Below are 16,579 nucleotides of genomic sequence, written 5' to 3' on the forward strand. Positions count from 1 at the left end.
TGGATCTTTTAGTGAAGCGTGTTCCTGTTAGTTCTTTGTTATTGGTTTGGCAGATCCGCGGATCAGAGCTGCCCTACTGGTGCCCTACTTGCCAAAGCCTTATGTCATGTATCCATTAAAAGGTCAAGGAAACTATCACAGTTTATTTTACATCAAGTTACTATGTGACATTATTCTACTGTACAGCTGTACAAGCACTTTGTTAGTTGTTGTTACGGCGCCGAGGCCAGCACGGAAGACGTGTGTGGCAAGGCCAGTTTGCAAGCTATTCTTGACTGACAACTGACCGTGCCACTGACAAGTCTGGGCCACGACGCCGCCTAGCACCACTCGCGCTGCCACGCCCCGCAGGGGTGGCGAAACACGCCTGTGGAGGGGCGGCGGCGGCGTGGCGTGCGTGGCTGCGAACATTAGGAGCAGAGGCAACACACAGGCGGGACACAGAGGGCTGTGTCCTCCCACCACCAGTCACTTTACCCTACGAGTTAAAACAACACACTGACGGAAGGTCTGCTTGAGAGCTGCGAGAGGAGGCCTGGCCGCCCAGGGCCGCGTGCTGCACGCTGCAGACCGTACGCTGGGCGTCCACCAGAGGCTCCGTGTCATTGTCTACAACAGCTACACTTTGTGGGTTGTCCGGTGAACATCCTTGTTAATCCATAATGCATATTTGATGTACAAAACTGATATAGGGATTTATTGCACTTACAAAACTATGACACTTACAAAATCCATTAATTATATAAACTATTGTGGCACACAATTGGAGACGTGAAACAATTACTCTGAAGCTGATAAAGGTGGAAGACATTCGTGGCCCAGTGGACATCAGATGGCGTCCGGGCCGGGTTGGGGGCGGGAGGGGTGGTGGATGTAGGGATTGGGAGTTACCGGGACTAACTTAACTTATATTGAAAATGCCAGTGATGCACAAGAAGACTTTAAAGCTCGTTCAATATCAAGATGGCGGGACCTTCCCGAGGAAGTCGTATCCTCGGTGAAGGAAAACCAAGAAATGCAGTAAAACAAGGCAGCCAAGCCGACCGGCGAGGACCTGCGGCGGCGGGGAATGGATGGCCAGGGGCGAGGGGATGAGCACAGGCGAGGCGAGAATTCTAAAAGCCAGAGAAGGAAGGGAACAGAGGAGGGGAGGCCGCAGGGCAGATCACGCATCGCTGCCACGAACAGACACAGTCGCCCTTCACCCTCGAGGCCCACAGCTCGGGACAAGAGAATCCGAGACGCGTGTTCGAAATGCAGTGAGATCCTCAGTCTGAGAGACGACGGCCTGGCACGCGGGCTTTGTGTCTGCTGGGAAGTGGTGGTGTGCTGCCCAGCGAAGAGGCAGGTGTGGGAAGCTTGGTGTAGAATAAGATAGCAGTAACAGCAAGAACGGCAGAGGTGGAGGGAGCAAGGACACACCTGCAGGACAATCCCTCACCACAAGATCTAGAATATGAAAAGTTTGTCCGTGAATACTTGTTTACTTCTTTACGACGCCTCGCCGCACTGGACCAGAGAAAGAAGGTTTTATAGCACTGCCAATCATCGCTAGGACCAAGAATGAAAGCAGGAGGGCAAGATGTAGCATTTCTCCTGCTAGGATGAGGAGTATTACACACGAAGAGCGAGCAGAGCGGCAGCAGTCACGCCCAGCAGCAGGAGACTTTGGCTGAGAGTCTCGGCACTGCTGTAGTTGATGTAGCCAGGCTCCCGCCTCTCGCTGGACTGGATGGAGGTTCGGTCTTCCCCAATAACAGACACAACGGCAGGTCTTCTCCAAGGGTTTGTCTCCTCCCGCAGAGCTTGTTCCATCATCATCCTCTCCTCCTTCATCTCCTGCAGTGCGAGCTCCATCGTCTTCAACTCCTCCGCCATTTGGTTCTGCACCTCCTCCGCCAGCCTCTTCTCCAGGCTCATGGTGTCGTTGAGTGGCTCCTCTATCTTCAGTATGGTCATCATTGTCACCTCGAAGATCTTGTTGGGGTCGGGAGTCTGGTCGTCAATGCCTCGTCGCCGTCGCCCGTACCCGACCTGGCCGTTGCTGCACGCGATCTGAGGGTGAACAGAGGTTACCGGGATGTTTAAGAGCGCGCTTAAACTCCACTCTATTCTCCGTTTTCTGTGAAGCTGCTATTAACTGCGATAATCTATTGCTTCGTTTTCGGCTTAAAGAGGTTACTACACGCAATCAAGAGGCAAAAACGAGTGACTTACGAATAGTTTTTGAGCATGTGTACTTAAATATGTTTCCCTCTACCCTGCTTATTGTGGAACTGTTGTTACCTTCACTGCAATAATCTATATTTAGAAAAAGGCGAAGTTGTTTCATGCGATCTAAGAGTGAAGATAGTGTCATGGAGATGATCTTAAGGTGTGTACGCTTGAGAGAATCCATAAACTTAGAGCAGAATATGGAATTATGCCGAAGTGGACCAGAAACTTTCAACGGAGCATTTCACCAAGCTTAAAAGAACCAAGAAACTTGCATCAAACCGTCACAATAATCTTAAGAGAGTCCAGAAACTTGCAATCTTCCACTAAGCTTAATAAACCCAAAACTTGCACCAAAACTAATTAAATCAACCTTAAAAGAACCCATAGCAATTAAAGGCTTAGCTGAACAATGACTCAAACAATAATACTGTTCACCATGGCATTGTTCACTCACCCCCTGGCACTTGTCGAGGCAGACGTCCACGGTGCCTCGGAACATGACGTAGTTGGTCTCAGGGAACTTAAAGGCTCTGAACTTGGCGGCCACAGTGTCACCGGTTGTTGTGATGAAGTTGTCGAAGAGAATCGGGTCCACGGAGCACCTGCGGGAGTGACTCGTGATCAGGTGACGAAGGAAATCAAGGTGACGAAGGTAATGCTGGGAACGTCAAGCTCAGGTAATGTTTTTTATTTATTTTTTTTTTTATTTCTTTTCTTTTTATCCATGAAATCTGCGATCATGTGTGAAATTTAGTGCGAGTTTTTCACACACACACACACACACACACACACACACACACACACACACACACACACACACACACACACACACACACACACACACACACACACACACAGAGGTGAACCTGCATCCTCTCCTTTGGGTTAAAGAAAAAAAAGTGAGAAAATTTCCTTTTGCATTCCCTGGCTGTGAAAATCTCGTAATAACTAGACTTTTTTTTTTATTCTTTAAAGTTCAAGGTGTGGGGACGCACGTGATGAGCGGCTGATAATTCTGGGAAAGGCGAACTGACATACTCATAAACACACACACACACACACACACACACACACACACACACACACACACACACAAAGAATTACAGGAACAAGTCACCCACATAGCAAACTTTTGTAACCCCTGCCATCCTCTGTCATTCCCTGCTATCACCTGTATTCTTTCCTCTTATCTTCTTCCATTTCCTGTCTTTCCTTCACATCCTCTCACTCCATCCCATTCTTCGCAGGTCACTTTCAATCTCTTACTGCCCCTGCCAAGCCCTGCTGCTCTACGTTACTATCCCTTACCTTTTCCTTTCATCCCCCTGCCATCCATCTCCTGTCACCCTTTCTCATCTATCCAGTCCTATCCCATTCCACCCTCACCAATCCCTCCCAGTCTTTTCCGCCCTTTCACATGCCCCTACCAGCTTCTCCCATCAGTTGTCCTCCCCTCCTATCCCCTGTCACTCTCACCATCCCCTGCCAATTTCTTCTAATCTTTCATTACTGATGTGAATTATTAAACACATCAGGGTTATATAATACTCTCGATGCTTTTAATTATTCACACAGTTTTAATCAACACAATAATTACTACCTATTAACTGCCTGGTGTATGTATGCATGTATGTATGTATGTATGTATGTATGTATGTACATATGTACGTCAAACTACACAGGCACATGTTACATCACGTGGTACATAACCTTGCCATTTTGTGTCAGGTGTGTCTGTCTGCAGCGTACCTGTGTCGTTGCGTGGCATTTCATTGTCACTTCAGCTTCACCCGTTGCATTATTAAACTCTGCCATTTGTCCTTGTGTATCACGACGTCAGCTCTCAGTCGACAAACCCCCGGCTGGCATTTCTTAGCACAGGCTTTCATTGTCTGTGGTATTTACTAACTTGTTCACCTGGTTTAGCTTGCCCTTCTGTTCTCTCTTACACCTTTACTCTCACCACCATCACCATCACTGTCATCATCACTGTCACTACCACTATCATCATCAACAGTCACCTCCCACAACTGCCACTTACCTATCTATCTACTCGTCTGCCCTAGGTGATCCCAGTAACTTGTCTATCTAATCTCTCAAACTCTGTCTCACTCACTAATCAATCCCCTTGCTTTCACTTACCCAACACCCACAACACACTAAACACCCTTTCTACATACACTCTGCCACACCTCTCGGTCGCTAATTCCAGTCTCGTGCTACATTCTCACTTCCTAACACACACACTCACACACTCTGGCACACTGACGCACTCACCCGTTGAATATTATCGTCTCCCGCTTGTTGGCCATGTCAGTCACCTCCATGTTATGCATCAGGATCCCGTAGATCTTTGCCGAGACGTCGTCCAAGAACACCTGAGGAAGGATTGAGTCTATAAGGTGATGACATAAGGGAAGCTGCAAAAGGTTAAGTAAGGTCCCCACGTGGCAGTCCCTTTATAAATCATGCCTCTCTCTTTATATCCATCTGTCATCCCTATTGATTTTATTTAATTAATATTGCATTGAGACTTTAAATTGTATGTATGTATGTATGTATGTATGTATGTATGTATGTACTGTATGTGTATATCAAGATGTTATTTATATATCTGCCAGACATGCATACAAACAGGTGGTAACTAATTAATACATATGTATAGTACACAGAGCACACAGTTATTAAAAGTCTATGTGACTAATACTTATTATAATCACCAGTTTTTTTTTTTTTTTGACTTCTTGTATTTATTATTATTATTATTATTATCATTATTATTATTATTATTATTATTATTATTATTGTTATTTATTACACACGGGTGGGTGCACATACGTTAACAATCAATAAAAATGATAAGCAGGAGGAAATTAAACAAAAAAGTACAGAAATACAATAACACACACACACACACAAACACGCACACACACATACACACCCGGACGGACGGACGGACGGACGGACCATCACCCACCCATCCATCCATCCATCATCATCCATCATCATCCGAGAACAGGTTCTCTCGCTCGCTCGGAGACGAAAGACAGCGCGGCATAAAACGAGTTACTACTGCTTAGTGTCGGGCGGGTCGGGGTGAGGCGCGGCGCAGAGAAGCCCTCACTCGCCTCAGTCCCTCACCCACACCGCTCGCCGCTCACTAACCTCCATGGTGAGTGGCGTGCCTGGCCGGACGCTGATCTGTCCACCCACCAGCTGTCCGTTCTGCCTCACTCCCACATTCAGGATCGGGATGGGAGCAGTGCCGGACACCTCTGATGTTATCTCGATGAAACTGAGGGAGAGAGAGGAATTGACATGAGCTACTGTGTTGCATTGTACCCAAGCTCCGTGATTGCCTGCGATTCTCAAGGCCACTCGAGGGCAATGACGTCAGTTTTCTTTGTGTGACTGGAAGGGGGATGACTCGTGAAAAAAAAAAAAAAAATCTCACGTGGAGGGGAAACTGCACAGTATGGCATGGGAATGATGGGACTGCTGCTGCCCCCCATTCCATCGTGCCCACGGATATGAGGCAGGTGTGAAAGGCATGTTAGGGATTAGCGTATGGGCGGGACAGGTCGGGGGGGGGGGGATGTTAACGAGAGAGGCGGAGCAAGGAGACGGGTAGTTAGACACACTTTTCTATAATGGCAATACAGAACGATGAGATGAGGATTTCTAGATAAGTACCAGTCAGAGAGAGAGAGAGAGAGAGAGAGAGAGAGAGAGAGAGAAGGAAGGGGGTGGGGAGCGGTGAGGGGAACTTACTCAGGCTCAATAAACTCCGGGGGAAGGACGTCTCTCTTCTGTTTACCGCCAGAACTGCAGACAATACTTTTCTCTTCATCGTTGCCGGTGGAGAATTTAATGATTAGCTTAGCACTGTAAGTTTTCTTACCCTGTGGGAGGAAAAGACAGAGGACATGAGAACACTGACGGAGGAGGACACGAAAACAATGCAGAGAAGGGGTAAGAGAACAAGACAACGTGAGTGTAGTGAAGACACTGACGGAGTAGGACAAGGAGGACACATAAAGGCAAAAGAATACGGATGAAGGAAGAGAACATAAGAACATAAGAAATAAGGGAAGCTGCAAGAAGCGACCAGGCTTACACGTGGCAGTCCCTGTATGAAACACTCCTACCTATTTCCATCTGCTATCCCCATCCATAAACTTGTCTAATCTTCTCTTAAAGCTCTCTAGTGTCCTAGCACTAACTACATGATTACTGAGTCCGTTCCACTCATCTACCACTCTATTTGAGAACCAATTTTTTCCTATCTCCTTCCTAAACCTAAATTTTTCAAGCTTGAACCCGTTATTTCTTGTTCTACCCTGGTTGCTGATCCTAAGAATTTTGCTTACATCTCCCTTGTTATAACCCTCATCTCCCTTGTTATAAACCTAAGAGAAGGAAGAGAGCAACAACAGCACAGGGGCTAATCATGAGAATACTGAAGGAAGAGTGACAGAAGAGGCGATGAATACAAAACAGCATGGGAATACTGACGAAGAACATAGAGAAGAGGAGGACACGAGTAGATGGGCTAAATGGAACTGAAACCTTTGCATGATATACGAGTAAAGAAAGGAGAGAAAAGGAAAGAAAAGAGAAGAAAACAAAAAATGAAGAGAAAAGGGAAGAAAAGAGATAAAAAAAGAGAACAAACATATAAAAAAAAAGACTAATAGACAATAATAGTTTCAATATACACTCTAATATCAAAGCCAAATATAATTTAAGTACTTTCCACTTCGAGCTACGTGCACTAAACTCGCGAAGGTCTTTTTTCTCCTCCTGTATATAAGTTACTCTCCTTACGTAGGTACATGTCATTACTCGGGTGCTCTACATGCCAGACTAAAAAGCAACTGTTGATGGTGGAATTATTTTTTTGTCCATCTTTTCCGGACATTGATAACCAGGACTGAATAATTTCCGTTATATGTGTGTGTGTGTGTGTGTGTGTGTGTGTGTGTGTGTGTAGATGGCAGGTAGGTAAAGAGAAAGAGATGGAGAGGAGATTTGAAGGGATAACAGACAGATAGAGACAGAGATAGAGATAGAGAGATAGAGATATAGAGACAGATAGTTAGAGATAGACAGATAGGTAGAGATAGATAGAGAGATAGAGATAGAAATATAGATCTAGATATATGGAGAGAGAGAGAGAGAGAGAGAGAGAGAGAGAGAGAGAGAGAGAGAGAGAGAGAGAGAGAGAGAGAGAGAGAGAGAGAGAGAGAATGTACTTTGATACATATCACATTATCATAACAAGCCTTAGGAACGCCTTGTTATCACCGCTAACGAGAGTGTAATAAAAAAAAAAAAAAAACATAACCAAGACAGAGACATGAAGCGCCATTATCACCGCCACCATCACCACGAACAAGTAACATCAATCTGCGGGACAATTTGCAGCATCCCTCAGGCGTGTTTGGCTTGCTTCAGGCTGCCGGGAGACCAAGATGGCTTAGGACTCAAGGATGCGAGGGATGAGGAAGCATAACTCATTGCAGACTCATCATTATGCTCACGTTTCTCAGCTAGACTCACTGTAATCTCATCATTCGTTCCTAGTCAAACCCATCACAGATCCACTCATGATCCATAATACATTTCTCAAGCTACACTAATCGCTAAGCTTTCAAATTCCGCGCCCTTGTATACTTAAACTTTTCAGTCTCTCATAATAGATGTCTCTCATAATAGAATAGATCCCTGTCATAACCAATAGAAAAACAAAAACACTTGAAAATATAATTAAAAAGTGAACGAAATAAGATGAGCCTGTAGAATGTAGGCAGTGATAAGAGCCTGAAACATTTAAGATTACACAACAAACAGTCTCCCACTTACCGTCACCAGGTTCGTACATCTGTTGTACCCGCAGCCTTTCCCACTGTCGTTCATTCTGAGAAGGTAGTAGTTGTGTTTCTTCATTGCACGACACTCTTCAAAGTTTTCGAAGCCTTTCAACGACACCTGAGTCACACGCCTCCCGTTTTGGTCCATCATGACTTGAATCTCCATGGAGTCGTCATCATCATCATGATTTACTGTTATGTATTCTGAAACTAAGAGGAACAGCGTTAATAAGTAGTTAAGTAAGGGAGGGAGGCTAAGTAATGAGGTGTAATGGTAAGTAATAGGAATGATGAGAAAGAATGGCAAGTAGGTGAGGAATGACAGGTAAAAACGGAAGAAAAACGGACGACGATGAGAGAGAGAGGGAGAGAGAGAGAGAGAGAGAGAGAGAGAGAGAGAGAGAGAGAGAGAGAGAGAGAGAGAGGTGCAATATATACAACAGTATACATAATAACAATAACGCCGCGGATGGGAAAGGGCAACGTGAGAAGACCGAGAAATGACACTGAGAGCGAGAGGGAGAAAAAGAAAATGAGAACAATAAAAAGACAGAGGGGGAGCTACAGTAGAAGAGAAATACCGTTAGAGAATAAAGTAAAATAGCAATTAAAAGAATAACAACAACGTGGGGGAACGAGGACGGTGGCACTGAGAGACATGGAAAATAAAAAAAAAGTAAAAAAAAATTCAGTGCCCTATAAAAAAAAGTGAAATGGGGAAAAAAGAAAAGAAATGCTAGTCAAAATAACAGTAAAACACACACACACAAAAAAAAAGACAGCACAGAACGACAGAAGAGAGACAGAGAACAAGGCGTCCCAACCCTGAAATAACAACAGCAGATCATAAGTGCAGGGGAGACTCAAACTGAAACAAGAAAACGGAAGAGAAAAGAAAAAGACCCGGCGCTCGCTCTCTCTCCCTCTCGCTGACACACTCCCAGGGCGGACTCAAGGGCTGCCTGTCTGGCCGTCCACCCGCACCAGTGAAATACAAATAGGAAAACATAAGAGGAAAGGCCCCGTCAGCTGACTGCACTCCGTGACTGCCCACTTCACCCCTCAACACCCACGCACTTCTTCCTCGTCCCCCTCACTGCCTTTGCTGACGTGCCCTGCTGGTTACATAACATTATCAGTCTAACTGGTTATTTTGTGATACTGATATTATGATACCCTGGAGGAATTGTGATGTCTACCCTTCCTTGCCTTGATCACACGGAAGAAAAAAAGAAAAGATAAAGAAAATAAAAAGGAAGGTGAAAAAAGTTATTATTACTAGTCATCAATAAAAATAATAGTAATAATAACAGTCTATTCTACATACCATATAATATATTTATATGATAAACTGCACTTATTGTCTATACTACTACTACTACTACTACTACTACTACTACTACTACTACTACTACTACTACTACCGATTATGATAAAGAAGATGATACCTGTGATAGTGATACTGGTGATAACAGCAGTTCAATAAATTAATGATCTTTTATGAATTTACTTTTTTCTTTGTGATTTGCGTACACTTAGTTTTTAGTTGGGCCCTTGACATACACCACTCTCAAACCTCTTACTTCAAGCCCCACTCCACTTAGAAAGGCTGCACTGATTAAGAAACAACCTTCTCCATGCACAGCGGCTCTGAATGATATATATATAATAATGTCAACAAGGAGCAAAACATTCACCGGTCATCATGTACGATGCCATTACTCGTATATACGATGATCGAGGCTATGGAGACAGATGACTTTAAAAATCATGCTACAGTATTTTTGCACGTCATTCTTGCGCTATTAAAGAGACATTTAAAGAAGAAAGTAATGAATAAAAGTGAGGCAGTTTCATGATGCATACATCATCTCATATATTTTACACTGATAGTCTGTGGACGAAGTTTCAGGCTATGGAGGTAAGTTCCCGAATCATGCTACGGTTTTCTCGTGACATTCTTGCATTATTAGTAGACATAAGAGAGAGAGAGAGAGAGAGAGAGAGAGAGAGAGAGAGAGAGAGAGAGAGAGAGAGAGAGAGAGAGAGAGAGAGAGAGAGAGAGAGAGCAGTTTCATCAGGCAAACATTCTTTCATATACCATATGGTAATAATAAGATAAAAAAAAAAAAAACTACGGAGCCAAAACTAGCTTGAAATTTGCTACATTATCCTTCCTTGGTCATTGTGGCAGTATTAGGACTCGTTAGGAAAGAAAAATAATGTGAGAAAAAAATCATTTGACATCCTTATTTTCGTGTTCCAGTATTATTTCAAGGCTAATTTATAAACGTGTACACGAAGCTCAAGCTAGCTGGAAATCATACAACATGCTTTTCTTTGGCCATTTTAACACAACAAGGAGCCTCAAAGAGAAGAGAATAATGAAATAACAAGCAATTGCCCTCAGTATCCTCTATCGCGCACACTTTTTATCTTGTTTGGTTATTCTAGCACTATGAGGAGTCTTAAAAAGAGGGAATAATGAAATAATAAACCATTTCTTTCAGTATCCCTCTCCTACATCCCACTTCTCTCTCTCTCTCTCTCTCTCTCTCTCTCTCTCTCTCTCTCTCTCTCTCTCTCTCTCTCCGTGCTCCGTTAAAATTTCTAAAGCGCGCGAAGAAACGAAGTACTGGAGTGGCCGTCAGGTGTCCTCATCGTCGCCTTTGTTTGCCTGAGTGTCCTGGGATTGCGTGTGATTTGTGCCTCACTTCCCCTCATTTCGAAACTTTCCCGGCGATAAGGAAACCCAGAATGATCTCCAGAAATTGCAGAAGCTGTAGGGAAGCCGCGGAACTTGTGACAGGAGGAATGAAGTAAGTTTACGTAAATTATGAGGGAAGAGGGACCTGGCGGAGGGAGGGAGGGTGCCTGCTGTTAACACTATAAATTTTCCCTTTCAGACACCTGTTATATGTAATGTCCACAAATGCCTATCACTTACTTATTACTCAGGTGTCCCTTAAGCATGTTGGGTGGTGTCAGTGGGTATCTGCTTTTAAGTACAGGTTATTGTGTGTTCATGAATGTCTCACTCCCTCATTACTCAAGTGTCTCTCAAGGAAGGTGCACGCTGTTAGTGTTAAGAGGCTCTGACAGTGAAGGAGGAGGAGGGAAGGTGCTCTCGCTTGCATTTTCCACTCAGATGGTTGCTGTTTATTTTCTCACGCGCATCCTTCACCGGCTCACTATTCGGGTGCGTCTTGGTCAAGTGGGTGGTGTTGGTAATGATGATAGCTTGTGAGTGTGAAGAGGAAGGGAAGGGAGTGGATGTTTGCTCTTCACTCCATTTATTTATTTTTTTTCCTGCTGCTGTTTGTGCGTTTGCCTCTCTCTCTCTCTCTCTCTCTCTCTCTCTCTCTCTCTCTCTCTCTCTCTCTCTCTCTCTCTCTCTCTCTGCGGATGGAGTTGGTAATGATTGTGACTCGTTAGGTCATGTTACGTTTGGTACGGTAATGCTAATTACAAAGTTTGTATGTATTGTTTTGTCATGTTCCGTGATGTTATACTGTTTAAGGGGTGGTAGTGATCGTAGTTGACATATGGATAGGTATGTTAGAATGTGCTGTGGTATGATAGTTTGTCAGGGTTGATATTAACAACACTTGACCCTTGATTGCCACTTGGTATACCTTTCCCTAATTATGAATCACTCTGGGATATCTTTATTTGTTTTACAGCCACATCCAATCTTTGAACCGGGAAGAAATTGCAAAATGTATTCCTTTTCATCGCTAACTTTCGTATGGATGCTTATAAAGACTTCTCGCATTGCTTCTGGTGCTGCTAATTGTTTCGTGTCGCAGTAGAAGGGTTAAATTAAGCTAGAGATACATCCGTGAAAGTGGGCAGAAAAAAAATAGCCTTCAGTGATGTCAAACTTATCAATAATTCGTTGCGTCACGGCCATGAATAAAAAAAAAAAAACAATAACTTTATAGTCCTTGCCGCCAGCGCTCTGAAACTGATACCATGAAAGATTGAAGTTTTTAATGACCTGGCAGTGTTGCGGCGGAAGTACTGGGAACAGAAGTAATTGAACGGTATTTCATTGATGAGGCTTGGAATAGGCTATAAGATAATTACGCCAAACTCATTACCGTCAGCTGTTTTATATCAATACCACGAGAGATTATATATATATATATATATATATATATATATATATATATATATATATATATATATATATATATATATATATATATATATATATATATATATATATATATATATATATATATATATATATATATATTATATTAGTGACCTGGCAGTGTTGGACAAGAGTGGCGAAAGTACTGGTATTAGAATTAACGAGTAAAGAAGCTTGAATAGGCTGTAAGATAATTAATGTCTTTACCGTCAGCTGTTCTATATCAGTACCACTAGTGAATGATTTTTTTTTTTTTTTTTTAATCTTTTAACTGCTAGACAATTTTATTCTTCACATAGGAAATTTTTAAGCGCAATATAAACTATAGTCTCGTAAACAGTTCTGTCGCCTTTGTATTACAGTCTCTTGATTTCTTAAGTTTGTACACACTTATCATTGTATTACACTCTTTTAAATAGTTCTGTTTATTGTAATAGACTCTCTTCAGGACTTCTGTGGCCTAGAAAAGACAAAACCAATCTCACTTTTTCTCTATCCATGTAAACTATTTTATTATTTTATATATATTTTTTTACAATGCTCTGAATTAACAAGAGGGGCCAGGGCGGTGAAAGGGTTGATGATCCAAATATGTTGGTGAATAGAGCGGAAGTATTGTCATTAGGGAAACAATTGGAGTGAAAAAGAAACACTGATTATTCGGTAGTCCTTCACGTTAGCATATTTGTATTGAGTCCATGAAAGAATGAGGTTATTAATGACCTGTTAGTGTTTGGTAAGTACGGCGAAAGTAACGCCATTAAGAGTAATAGGGGATGAAATGGAGTGAAAAAGAAACAACAATTATTCAGTTCTTCCTGTCTGTTATTTTATATTGCTACCGTGAAACAGTTAACTTTGTATTGATCGAAAGGCTGTTAGTAAACGCGGCGAAAATAGGATCATTAAGAAGAATTAAGGCAAGAAATTATATACAAATCAAGCAGCAATTATGCCATAGCCCTTCTCGTCCTCTAGTTTATATTGAAACCCGTGATATTTTTAGTGATTGAGAAGTGCTGGGTTAAATAGGGAGAAAGAAAATATTCATCATCCAAGCAGTATTACTCCATAGCCCTCCTCGTCTGCTACTTTGTGTTGACACCGTGAAATAATTAACTTTTTTATTGATCCAGAAGTGCTGAGTACGTGGAGCGAAAGTAGCGTCATTAGAAGTAATTAAAGTGTATTTCTGTAATAGGCTGCACGCTGTATCGCCCGCCCTTTGTCCCCACGCTGTGTTAATTGACATGATAAACTTTTTTGGCAACTGTTGCAAAGTTACGCTCCCGGTGTCCGCCTTGGGTTAATTAATCTCGGGAGCACTTCACATTTTTATCACCACAACCGAGGAAGGAAGAGTGAAGCTTACGTTAGTTATCCAAGAGAGAGAGAGAGAGAGAGAGAGAGAGAGTGAGAGAGAGTGCCGGTAATATTACTGGATGTTGGATGCTGAATGCAAACTGAATGGGCTATGAAAATTACTCCCATGAGCTATATTTCCCCGAAGAGAGAGAGAGAGAGAGAGAGAGAGAGAGGAGAGAGAGAGAGAGAGAGAGGAGAGAGAGAGAGAGAGAGTGAGTGTAATCCTTATTTTGCTAACGTGCTACAAGACCTTTCGTGTTTGCGTGTGCGTGCGTGCGTTAGTTTTTATAAAGACTTACACTTTCGCCTCAGTGAAAGGATGAAACGTCTCTCTCTCTCTCTCTCTCTCTCTCTCTCTCTCTCTCTCTCTCTCTCTCTCTCTCTCTCTCTCTCTCTCTCTCTCTCTCTCTCAACGGAAAAAAAAACTTAATTAAAAATATTAAGTGCATTTGTGCCTTTGCTCCTCTCCCTCCTCTCCCTTGGGGGATTAGGGAGAGAGAGAGAGAGAGAGAGAGAGAGAGAGAGAGAGAGAGAGAGAGAGAGAGAGGAAGGGAGGAAGGGTGTAAAGCTGAATTCTCATGGCGGGAGGGAGAGTAGGGAGAGGGAGACTGGCATAAAGGGCTGGAACGATGAGATGGAGAGAGAGACATGGAGGGATAGAGGGATAGACAAGGAGGGTGGAAGGTGAGGGAGGTAAGGAGGGAGAGACTGGATGCTGAAAGAAGTTTGCAATGAAGAGAAGGAGGGAGGGGAGACGAGGAAGGGTGGAGGGAGAGAGGAGAGACAAGGAAAGGAGGGGAGGTAAGGAAAACTGGATGCTGGAGAGAAATGCAGTTATACGGTACAAACATCCATAGAGAGGAAAGAATACAGTAACAAATAGAAAATCAGGAATCGTAATTTAATTCTGCTAGACTTACGTTAGCCATCTAAACCTAACTTAACCCAATAAAAAAGTAACTCAAGGGACTGAAACACTTGGGACTTTTGAATTATTAACATTAAACACTGGAAGCTCAAAGATTTACGGGATGAAGAGGAGAGAGGGAGAGAGGGAGAGGTGACATTGAGGGCTGTCGGGGCTGTCTGTACCAGTTGTGTGTAGGAGGGGCGGTAGGAGGGAAGGAGGGGGAGCAAAACTTGATTGCCTCACCGTTACGAGTCACAAAAAACGGGAAACTGGTGCGTCTGTGGGAGGACGTGTAGGCTAGCGGGAGACCTTTGATGGGGGACTCAAATAGACTTGCGTTTGCTACCGCCTCGGGACCCGCGTGCACCTACATATTACATTATGAACTGCGATTGGAACTGACTCCATTCCCAGGCCATGTCTCCTCGCAGTCACGCATGGGGGGAGGATATAATTGAGGAGGTTAAGATACTGAAGAGACGAAGAGCACTAGCAACACCCAGCTCTCAAAAAGTCCAATGATCAGATACTAATAGCCTGAAGACCTGTCTGAAGGAGGAGCAGAAGGCGTAGAAAGAAAAGGGACTCATCTCATTTCTTGGTATCTCACTCATTCCTCTTCCTCCTCTCCCCCTTTTCTCTTCTCTTCCCCTCACGTCCCCAACCATGGTGTTCCCCTCACGCCCCCAGGATCTCCATTACACGGTCCGAGACGCCCCTGGGAGGTGTCCGAGCGAGCCAGTGATGGGCAAGTGGGCGTAACAGAGCCTGACGAAAAGTTGCCCGTGTGTGTGTGTGTGTGTGTGTGTGTGTGTGTGTGTGTGTGTGTGTGTGACGAACAATGATAATCTGTTTCTGTCCGTTTCTGTTTGTCTTTATCTCTCTCTCTCTCTCTCTCTCTCTCTCTCTCTCTCTCTCTCTCTCTCTCTCTCTCTCTCTCTCTCTCTCTCTCTCTCTCTCTGATTTTGTGATTTTATGCTTCTATCATCTTTCTAAATCCTCCATTGTCCTCCTCCTCCTCCTCCTCCTCCTCCTCCTCCTCCTCCTCCTCCTCCTCCTCCTCCTCCTCCTCCTCCTCCTCCTCCTCCTCCCACGCCATCACAATTACTGGAGTGACGGGAAAGTCTAATGAAGATGTGATAAGAAGTTTTTATCCAGTGCTTAAGAGGCTTCAGGCTACTGATGGTGGTAGTGGTGGTGGTGGTGATGATGGTGGTGGTGGTGGTGATGATGGTGGTGGTAGTGGTGATGATGGTGGTGGTATTAATTTTCTTGCGGCTCTCTCTCTGTGTGTGTGTGTGTGTGTGTGTGTGTGTTGTAAGTTTCAGCTGTACACAAAGTTATGATACTACTACTACTACTACTACTACTACTACTACTACTACTACTACTACTACTACTACTACTACTACTGCTACTACTACTACTACTGTCGCCTCGTTATTAGTGTAAAAGCAGAGACAGTCTCATCTAACCTAAAAAAACAACAAAGTAAAAGAAAGAAAATAATGATAGAGACGAGAGAGAGAGAGAGAGAGAGAGAGAGAGAGAGAGAGAGAGAGAGAGAGAGAGAGAGAGAGAGATTAAAGAAACAAAAAGAAAACCACTATTTCACTTCTTTAGCAACACAAGGCCGCAGAAAAAGAAGGATGAAAAAAAAAAAAGAAAAAAGCGGAGGAGGAGGAGGAAGAGAAGGAAGAGGAGGAGGAGAATAAAACCACACACTTCACAGCTCTAATAGGTTCCCCCCTTAACAATGACTTAATATCAGTGCCTTATATCTTCCGACCTTCACCCCTTTGACCTTATATTGTCCTCGCATCCCCTCCCGTCCCACCTTCCCAGCGCGGCCCCGGGACACGGAAGGCCCTGATTAACTCGGGAGCTCGCGGGTGTAAGGACCTTTTCGGATATCTGCAGGATCCACCCGCGGCAGCCTTGGTGTGGGAGGAAGGTTATTGTTGTTAGAAGGGCCTTGGAAAGCTACCCACGCCTCTGTCTCTGCTTGGTTTGGTAGTCTCCTCATTCTCATTCTCCTTTTCCTTCTTCTTCGTC

At 43.7% G+C, this 16,579-nt stretch overlaps 1 protein-coding gene and 1 long non-coding RNA gene across 2 annotated transcripts in view; one reads left to right on the top strand and one right to left on the bottom strand.

Annotated features, from left to right (window-relative positions):
• Positions 1 to 128: 128 nt before the first annotated feature.
• The window catches only part of LOC135114781 (uncharacterized), a 50,501-nt gene continuing 34,050 nt past the window's right edge, over positions 129 to 16,579 (bottom strand). The window contains exons 3-8 of the mRNA XM_064030853.1: positions 8,083 to 8,300; positions 5,989 to 6,119; positions 5,383 to 5,512; positions 4,495 to 4,595; positions 2,672 to 2,819; positions 129 to 2,055 (exon numbers count right to left, since the gene is read on the bottom strand). Of these exons, the coding sequence (XP_063886923.1) occupies positions 1,615 to 2,055; positions 2,672 to 2,819; positions 4,495 to 4,595; positions 5,383 to 5,512; positions 5,989 to 6,119; positions 8,083 to 8,300 (1,169 nt within the window). The 3' untranslated portion in view covers positions 129 to 1,614. The remainder of the gene's footprint in view (positions 2,056 to 2,671; positions 2,820 to 4,494; positions 4,596 to 5,382; positions 5,513 to 5,988; positions 6,120 to 8,082; positions 8,301 to 16,579) is intronic.
• LOC135114782 (uncharacterized) overlaps positions 10,721 to 16,579 on the top strand; it is a 51,117-nt gene continuing 45,258 nt past the window's right edge. Inside the window, exon 1 of the long non-coding RNA XR_010275673.1 lies at positions 10,721 to 10,909. This is a non-coding gene — a long non-coding RNA (uncharacterized LOC135114782). The remainder of the gene's footprint in view (positions 10,910 to 16,579) is intronic.

Source organism: Scylla paramamosain, chromosome 28 (assembly GCF_035594125.1).
Source record: "Scylla paramamosain isolate STU-SP2022 chromosome 28, ASM3559412v1, whole genome shotgun sequence".
Lineage (NCBI taxonomy): Eukaryota > Metazoa > Arthropoda > Malacostraca > Decapoda > Portunidae > Scylla > Scylla paramamosain.